The 8959-nt window shown below is 57.3% G+C and overlaps 1 protein-coding gene across 1 annotated transcript in view; it reads right to left on the reverse strand.

Moving 5' to 3' along the window:
- Nucleotides 1–4344: 4344 nt before the first annotated feature.
- PML (promyelocytic leukemia) overlaps nt 4345–8959 on the reverse strand; it is a 5906-nt gene continuing 1291 nt past the window's right edge. Inside the window, exons 3-9 of the mRNA XM_009880975.1 lie at nt 8855–8898; nt 8403–8455; nt 8229–8309; nt 7920–8136; nt 7214–7266; nt 5012–5171; nt 4345–4919 (exon numbers count right to left, since the gene is read on the reverse strand). Of these exons, the coding sequence (XP_009879277.1) occupies nt 4345–4919; nt 5012–5171; nt 7214–7266; nt 7920–8136; nt 8229–8309; nt 8403–8455; nt 8855–8898 (1183 nt within the window). The remainder of the gene's footprint in view (nt 4920–5011; nt 5172–7213; nt 7267–7919; nt 8137–8228; nt 8310–8402; nt 8456–8854; nt 8899–8959) is intronic.

Raw genomic sequence — 8959 nt, forward strand, 5'->3', positions numbered from 1 at the left:
GGGATGTCTGGAGGGGCAGACAAGGGAAGGCAAGGAAGGGAATGCCAAGTCTGATCCTCGATGCCGGCTCCAGGAACCTCCGTCCTCCCAGGAGCCATGTCCAAAGCCCCCAAGCCCGACCCCTGGTGCCCCAGGACCATCAAAGTGCCTCAGTTTCCCTTCAGCCCTGTGACCTGAGGGCTGGCGGGTGGCTTACACCCACGGGGTGGGTGAGGTGCTTGGGTGGTGTGCGGCCACCGAAAACGCCTTGTTTCCATGCAAGTGAACCAACACCATCTCCGTGTTGCACCGTGGCCACCAACACCGCACAGTTTTGGCCCAGCCTGACTGACACCCCCCAAAAATGGTCCAGGGGACTGTCCCGAGCAGATGGACAAGGCCACCTCGCTTTGGAGGGCTATAGAGTTGTGTAGAAGGTTCAAGCAGGAGGGAGGCATCACTTCAAACCCGGCGCAGACATCTGCAGGGCAGCGCTTCCATGTCTCCCTCCCCGCTGGAGCGGGCTTTGAGCTGCCGTGGTGCTCTCAGCATCTTCGGGGCTGAGCCATGACTCACTCCCTTCCCATCCCCGCGGCTGGCTGGTCGCCCAAGCATGCCCTCACCCTTACCGTGACACCCTCCCAAGCACTAGCGATTTGCAGCTCGAGGAATTACGGCATCAGACGTTTGGAGTTGTGGTTTATAGGCTTTTTTTCCCCTCCCCCCCCCTCATTCTGCTCACTCTCAACTCCCACAGGTTCTCAGCCTCTCCCAAGCCCCACGGCAAGGAGTCCCACGGTCAGCGGGGCAGCACTTGGGGGTTCAGCATCTCCAAGAAGGCCAGATGCCAGTACCCACACTGCTCCTCACCCCTCCCTGCTGCCTGTCAGGTTGTTACACACCCCAAGCTCTCCACGCCGCTGTGGGGCTGCAGGACCACGGCTCAGCCCTTGATGGTACTGACCCACGGCTGGGACTTGGGCTGCAGAGCTCAGGTGGGAAACACAGGACCGCAAGACTGCAAAATTGCTTTGAGGAGCACGAAAGTAGGTTAAAACGCCACAAGGACGTGGTCAAGGCAGAGAAGATGTTTGCTTTCTGGCTTGGCTGCTATCCACCGCACTACGCTGAGCTCTTCCCAAGATGCCTTCATTCATCATGCAAGAGGAAGAAACCCAAGTGTCCTAGATACTGTGGCAGCATTTCAGGAGCATTGGAGGCAACGTGTTGCGTTAGAAATGGGTCAGGGGATGAGGCACGCGTGATGGGATGGATAATGCATCCCTCCTCCTGCCCCTGAGGGCCAGACCCTAACCTACACACACTAGAGGTCATCGTAGCGTGAAGCTACGTGGCGTGGGTTACATCATCCAAGCACCTCTCCTTTCACGCCTCCCCAGCGGACATGATGTGTGGGGTTTGTGTCACCCCTTGTGCCTCAGTTTCCCATGGGCTGAGCACAGGGAATAACAACAGAGCTCTGCGGTGGCTTTCCAGTCCCCTCAGATGAGAGGTCCAAGAGAGGATGGTGGAGGATGGATAGATAGATGGATGGATAGACGGGTGGGTGGGTGGATGGATGTTAGATGTTTGGACAGATGGATGATGGACCAGTGGATGGATGAATGGATAGATGGGTGGATAGATGGATGGGTGGGTGAATGGATAGATAGATGGGTGGGTGGATGGATGGATGGATGGGTGGGTGGGTGGGTGGGTGGATGGATGGATGGATGGATGGATGGATGGAAGAACAGGCTCTGGAGCCGTAACCCTCTCCTCCTCACACCACATCTGCCTCAACCCCAGGCACCCTAAGTTTCAGCATGCTCCTAAACACGTGACAAGTAGCAGGTGAGCTGAGGGACAGGTCCACAGCTGATGTGGACCATCACGGCTCTGGGGACACATCTCCCCCTGGTATAAATGAGGGCAGACTCCCAGCTGGAGGAATCACTGATCACCAGTGTGGTCAATGAGGGTTTGCTGATTTACATCATTAATCTCCAACTGGTTTCTGAGGGAGGAGCCCTCCTCACCATACTGGTCAGGAACATCACCTATTTAAGGAGGAGAAGGCCAAGGCCATAGTTTGGGCTCTCCTGGCTTTTCTAACTTCTGGCTCCAAGTCAGTTCCTCCAAAATCAGGTGAGTGCGTGTACCATCATCCTGACTGACTAGAGTTGATGTTGCTTCTTCTTCCATCTAGACAAAGTTTGCCTCACCGCTTCTCCAAATATTTAAGTGTCCTGACCGCCCTGTCCTTGCTTTTGTTGCTCCATGGGATGCAGACCTCTTCAGATGTTAGCAGGCTGCTGTTTTTATTGGAAATATAATCCAGATAACCTTTCTCAGGGCTCGTCCTCCCCTGCCTTGGACTTCCACCCTGCCCTGGCCAGCCAACCTGAGCCACCTCACAGTGTGTAATCAAATGCAGAGGAACCAGCCCTTTGGCTCTAATTAGTTTTGCATGATTGTTGGAGGAGGTGCGAGGGGGGGGGAAGAAATCCATTTTCATAAACAGAAAGGATTTATGCCGCTCCTTCTTGCCTTCCCTCCCCTTCTGAGTCCCAAAGCGCTTTGCTCGGGGCTAGCGGGGAGTCGTTTTATGAATGGTTTAGATTGAGCGATGCATTATTAATAATGGCCAATCAAGCAAGGAGCATATTATATATCATTTCAGGAGATTCGCTTAATTCAGTAAAGTTATTTATTGCCCTAAAAAAAACCAAACCAACCCCAACAGAACAACTGAAAAAACTAAACCAGAGAGACTCCAGCTCTCCCAGAGAGACTCCAGCTCTCCCAGAGAGACTCCAGCTCTCCCAGAGAGACTCCAGCTCTCCCAGAGAGACTCCAGCTCTCCCAGAGAGACTCCAGCTCTCCCAGAGAGACTCCAGCTTCTTCCCTACCCCTCTGGCTTGGAGGATGTCATGGTTTAGGCAGAGGGAGACTTTCATAGGGTGACCATGGGTGGAAGGGAGGTCCACGCGGGGCTGTACCAGCCTGCGAAGGTGGAGAAGTTGCCTGTGGGAGGTGGTGGGACCTTTGGGGAGCCCTCACTCTGCAGGGGCACCCCAACCGCAGCCCTTTCCTCCGGGGTTGGGGCTTGTTGGATGCTGCTCCGCTCGCCCCGCGGTGACAAACCCTTTTCTAGCCGGATGAATGAGCTTTATGGCAGCTCAGGGCGAAGAAACAGCTAATCTGGCTCCCGCAGCCCATTGACTTCGCTATTGTTTTACAAGACTTTGATGAGGCCAGTGACAGCAGACAGATGGGGTCTGCTCTCCTCCGGCTGTGCCCCTTGTAGAGGCCGCTCCCCATGCACAACCCTGTATCAGACACCAGAGAATCCCCCCCCCACCCCCGGGTGAGGATGGCAGCGTCTGAATTTGGCCACACGCCCCTGTGTGCCAACCTGGGAGCTTCTTTTGGGATCGCTCCTTAAAAACGGGGCCGTACAGTGCTGGAGCCGTCCTGGTTGCAGCAGGACTTTGATAGCCGGGGAAGGCAGCCTCGTGGCCCACCTCTGCCTCGCTGGCCAAGACCCAGCTCCAACGGGGAGTTCACGGCTGTCTCTGGGCCACCTCTTCTTCCTGGGGGGCTCCCAGAAGATTGGGGGGGGGAGTGTGTGTCATGTTTCCTCCCCATCTCCCGCTGGTTTTCCATACCTGGCAGCTCCCACCGCACCCTCTCGGAGAGGACACCTTCGCCACATCCCTTTCCCTGCTCATCGCCACCCAGAGGACCTGTTCATCCCTCCCCTCCCCTTCTCCCTCTGTTCCCAGGACTGCAGACCAGAGGCCCCGGTGATGGCCGCAGTACCTCCCAGCTGTAAGAAGGACCACCGGTGGATGCGTGTGCACCGAGTGGGTGTGCGTGGGCGTGTACCAGCCACGGTAGCCAGCCCTGGCACCCCCGGCCGTCCGCGGTTGGACATAGAGGGCCACCTGGCGGTGCGTCCCCCGCACTGCGTTTGTTTTTTTTTTTTTGGGGGGGGGGGGGGTAAGGTACCTGCTGCTGCCCGGGCAGGGCGAAGGGGATTCCCAGTATGTCCCCTCCCGTCTGACTGGGGAAAAGGAGGGGTGGAATCACCCTGATAAATTACACTGGGCTGCGCTATGTGATTTATTTTATAAAGATATTAATTTGATTAAGTGTTGTTTGTTTATTTTCCTCTCCCCTTAGAGCTGACTCAGGGTCCTGAACCTTTTAGGCGCCGTGCTGGGAGCGGAGATGGTTGACGAGCATCCCTGCATCCCTGGATGAGCATCCCTGCATCCTGCATCCCTGGACGAGCATCCCTGCATCCTTGGCATGGTTAGCCCGAGACCCGGCCACGCTCAGCTCACGCCACGGTTGCCCTCATGCCTCCTCCAGCTTCCAGAGGATGAGGTTGCGCTGGGCCAGGATCTTGGCCACCCTCCTGGTGAGCAGCTTCTGCTGCACCAGGGGCCGGAGGATGGTGTAGCTCTGCAGGGTGCAGTGGGTGAGCATCGTCCCCACCTCGGGTTGAACAGGGAGCTCCAGGGCTCCCCAAAGCTCCTGCAAAGCCTTGGCTGTGGCCAGAGCGCTGCCCTCATTGAGTTGCAGCTGCAGGTGCCTTCTCAGCAGGTTCTTCAGGTTGTAGGAAGGGGCACCAGGCAGCTTTTCCTTGACCAAGGACAACATATCCACATAACCACCCACAACGTGGCAGAAGTCCACTTGCCTCCCTGTGGCATCCAGGGCTTTAAAGAGAACGGGCAGGTCCGGTGCCCAGAAGTTATAGACGACGAGGATGGGCCTGGGGATCAGGGAGAGGTACCAAAGTAGGTTCTGCATCCCCACCTCCATGGGGACACCCTGGGAGAGCAGTGCCAGCACCGACTCGGGCGTCTGAATCAGTGTCTTGAAGGTGCGCTCTCCGTTGGCTGCCGCCACCTCCGTGATGTGCTGGGCTGTGGAGGGGAATGGATGGGGCTGGAGTAAGTATTTGGGGTTGTCCCTCTCTGCCCCCCAGCCCCCTGTGCCCGGGAAAGGCTCTGCTCACTTTTCCGGTCAACCTTCACACTGAGGAACACCAAGGTTCTTGGCTCCAACCCGTTGTCCAAAGGGCTGGTGGGACCAGTGCTGTGATGGGGTGAGGTGCCGCTCGTGGACCACGTGGGGCTGGAGGGTGTTTTGATGTCCTTGGGTTTGCTGAAGGAGGCCTGCAAGAGATCGGAGAAGAGGGACAGGTCCCATCTGCTTGCTTGGACCTGGTTGAGAAGACATGAGGAGCACCCTTGGGTGCACCATTGGCTGTGGGCAAGGACATGGTTGCGTGCAATGGCATGAAACCCACGGGGTCTGATGTCCCAGTGCTGTCAGGGATGGGTTGGGTGTGTGTTGTGTCTCGGGAGTGGGTTGGCCATGGGGAGCCCCACTGAGAGCCCAAAACCGGGGTCAGGGCCAGGGGAGCAAGAGCAGAACTGTGGCTGAAGCTCCTCCTAAGCAGAGTGTGGGATCCAGGCAGTGGCCAGAGGGACACGACACACGGTTTTGGGGACTTGCTGTCCCTTTCTGCACGTTTCATGTGGCTGCAGCTCAGGCAGGGACACAAGCGTGGCTGAGCAACCTCACCCCACGAGATATCGCTAGACTTAAAGACCTGGTTGGTGTCTGGAGGAAAAGGGGACCGAATGGGGCCAGGAGAAGATTTGGTGCCTTTCCAAAGGGACGGGAGAAGGGTGTGGTAGTGGTGGTGGCAGTGCCCTGCGTCCCCCTCGCCTGGTTGTCCCCAGAGTGACCCGGCTGGCCCGAAGGGAGTTAGATGAACCAAACTCGGTGACAAAATGTGATGGCAGATGCTCTTGTTACCCAAACCAGCAACAAGCACATTGAAGGGTTAGGCAAAGAGGGAAAGCATACGGGATTTTTTTTTGGGGGGGGAGGAAAATCACCCCCGTGGAGACATGCGCTCGTAGCCCCGTGGTGGCCATGTGGGCGATGGATCCCAGGCAGAGCCAGGTGCCGGCGATGCTCTTGTGGCTTCAGCTGGGTGTGTAAGGCATGACAGTCCCCAGGTGACCCCACAAAGGTTCCTCCCCAACCCCAAAACCTCCTCGGAGAAGATGCCTGAGCCTCTGGGCAGGTTCTCCCTCACCCTCCACCCCCTGAAGGCTGCAGCCTCTCTGGGCTTCATCCCACCGCTCAGCCTTTTTCCTCCCTCAGCTATCTCCCCCCCTCCCAGCACCTTTTCCAGCCTTTAACCCAATTTTTCCCCCTCTTCTCAGGGCTGCGCTTCCCAAGCGCTCAGCACCAGAGCTGCTTTATACCCCTGGGACCTTTTTTCTTCTTTTTCAGCTACACCTTTAAATCCGCATCGTACCAAAGGACGCCTGACTGACACAGGGATTTCTCACACTAACATCCCCCCACCAAAAGCCCCAGCCTCGAAATTTATTTTTTTTTTTTTTTTTTAGCACTAGCAAGGAGTGGGGAGAAGGTTTTAGTCCCACAACTTTCCCCCCCCACCACCCTGTTAGAGATGAGCAAGGAAAAACAGCGAAGGAAAAACGAATAAGGAAGCCAGCAGCGGGCTGAGATTTAATCTGGAAACAGCTTTATTGAAGAGTAAGAAGAGCTTCTGCAGTAGTTTATACAAAAAAAAAAAAAAATTTGGGGCTGTTAACCCCTCACTAAGCCAGTGCTGGAAACCCCCTCCACCCCGATTCCCAAATCGGCTGCGCTCGCCTCCGTTTCCGATGGGATCTCAGGAGGGATCCCCGTACCCTTGGTTCATCTAACCACCTCGGCCAGGGCCACCTGGGTTGCGCCACACCAGTTTGCAGCGTCGGCGCTGCGAAATGTCACCGGCAGAGAGCTTGGCAAGGTCACTTTGGGATGCTGGGATGGTCCCTACCTGCTCTGGTGGCTTCTCAGCCTGGGTTGTCCTAAGGGCCACCACCCCACAGCGACTCAAGGTGGGGTTTGCTGCCTGTGAGAGAGGACCCTTGGTTGCTCCACAACACCAGGAGACACCGGCAAAGGTCCACCCAGGAGGACTAGATTTGGGGTGGCCCGGATTCCCTGTCACCTTGGAGGAACCGAAATGGAAGAGGAAGCTGGAAGTGAGTATCTGGCTGATGTTAGGAAAGGAGAAAGCTTGGGTTGGAGGGAAGGGAAAGCCACCCCAGAGATGATGGGGCGCGGGTGCCTCTTCTGCCTGCGGTGGAGCTCAGCAAGGAGGGAGGCCCGGCGGTACACTCACCGCCGTGTCTTCTTCGCTGTCCTCCGAACTGCTGATGATGATGCTGGTGTCTTCTGAGGAAGGAAGAGGAAGATGCTGAAGCTGCAAGACTCCCATTTTTTTCTTGAATCCCACTTATTTTCCCATGGGATGACTGACCTCATCTCCAGCTGAGGGCAAACTCTACCAGGACCACAAACCACCCAGCCCTTGGGTGCTCTCGGATGCAGCCCAACGTGGAGGGGGGAGGACAACCTCTCCACTGCTGCTTCACCCCGTGGACCCTTTACCACCCGCTCCAGAAGATGCATTTCGTCCTCCCTCCTGTTTGCAGAGCTGAGGGGGATGCTGGAGCGGGGCTGGGTGAGCTGGAGGAAGAAAAATTGTAGGTTTTTCGTGGTGGTTTTTTTTTTTTCACCCAAGGAAAATCCAGAGCTTCTGGAGCAGGAGGTAAGGGGGTCTCCCTGCACACCTCCTGCTATGCTCTTCCCTAGGTTGGGGGTTTTGGCTACCTCGGAGGTAGGACGTGGAGCTGGATGGAGCATCCGCGGCCACCCCTGAGCATTGCTCTCGTGTCCACCCCTCGGGAACCACCTCCCACCCTCTGCTTCTCTGACCCAGAGGGGTTTGGCCAAGGCTCTGAGCGCACAGGGGGTGCCCAGAGGCTGGGAAAGATGGGGTGGACCCCCATAAAGGTAACGAGGAGGGGCATGACCCCGGTCCCCACCTGTATCATCAACGTGGCTGTTGGTGGCGGTGACGCTGCCGCAGTTCTGGGGCGGCGTGGAGGTACTGGGCCCCCTTCTATCATCCCACTGGTTTGAACTGGCATCGCTGGGGGCCGGCGTGGTGTCGTACTCCAGCTTCAGCATCTTGGGTGACATCTGGCTGCCCTGCTCCGTGCAGTGCGACCTCCGCTTGGGCCACGCGGTGACGGGGAGAGCCTGGAGAGAGAGAAGAGCACAGAGGATGTAAGGTGCAGGGGTGACATCTCCTGGTGTCCAAGGGACCTTGGCCTGGCCAGGGTGGTTCTTACCGGGCTCCTGTGCATCTCCTCGAGGCTGATGGTGAAGGAGGGCAAGATGCTCGGGCTCTCGGGCTCGGCTGGTTCCTCTTGCTGCAGAGAGAGCACAGAGCAGCGTTAGGGTGAACTCTGAGGCCACCGACCCCTCTGTAGGGCTGGAGTGTCCCCGAGCAGCGGATATCTCACCAGGTTGTTCTCCAGGGCGACCTCGACTGCGGGGACAGCTTGGGAATTGGTACCTGCAATGGAAAGAGGAGGGCTGCAATCCCAAATCGGAGCCTCCGGCACCTCCCACTCGGCCCCGGCAACAGCCAAGCTGGGAAAAACCCACCCAGCACCTGCAGCAAGGAAGGGGACACCTCTGGTCTCCTTCCCACCCCTTGGGTTTGGGATGGCCCTGAGGGGTTTAGGAGCCACTGGGAACCCAGAAACCAGCACCACCACTGCCTGTCAGATTGGTGGGAGACCAAAAAGGGGTTCTGGCCATGTAAACAAAGGAGCAAATCTTGGCCCTGGTGGAACTAGACTAGATGATCTCCAGAGGTCCCTTCCAACCCTGACCCTTCTGTGAACTAAGCACCCTACAGGAGTGAACCTGAGCTCGTGTGGTTGGATCCATCCTCACGGCAAGTTCTCACCTGGTTGCCCCATGACGCGCTCCACCAGTCCCTGCAGCCTGGCTCTGCATTCGGCAAAGTCCCCGGGTGGCGTGTGGTCCCCGGCCGCTGCCGGCGGCTGCAGCC

This window comes from Charadrius vociferus, unplaced genomic scaffold (assembly GCF_000708025.1).
Source record: "Charadrius vociferus isolate BGI_N301 unplaced genomic scaffold, ASM70802v2 scaffold933, whole genome shotgun sequence".
NCBI classification, from domain to species: Eukaryota; Metazoa; Chordata; class Aves; order Charadriiformes; family Charadriidae; genus Charadrius; species Charadrius vociferus.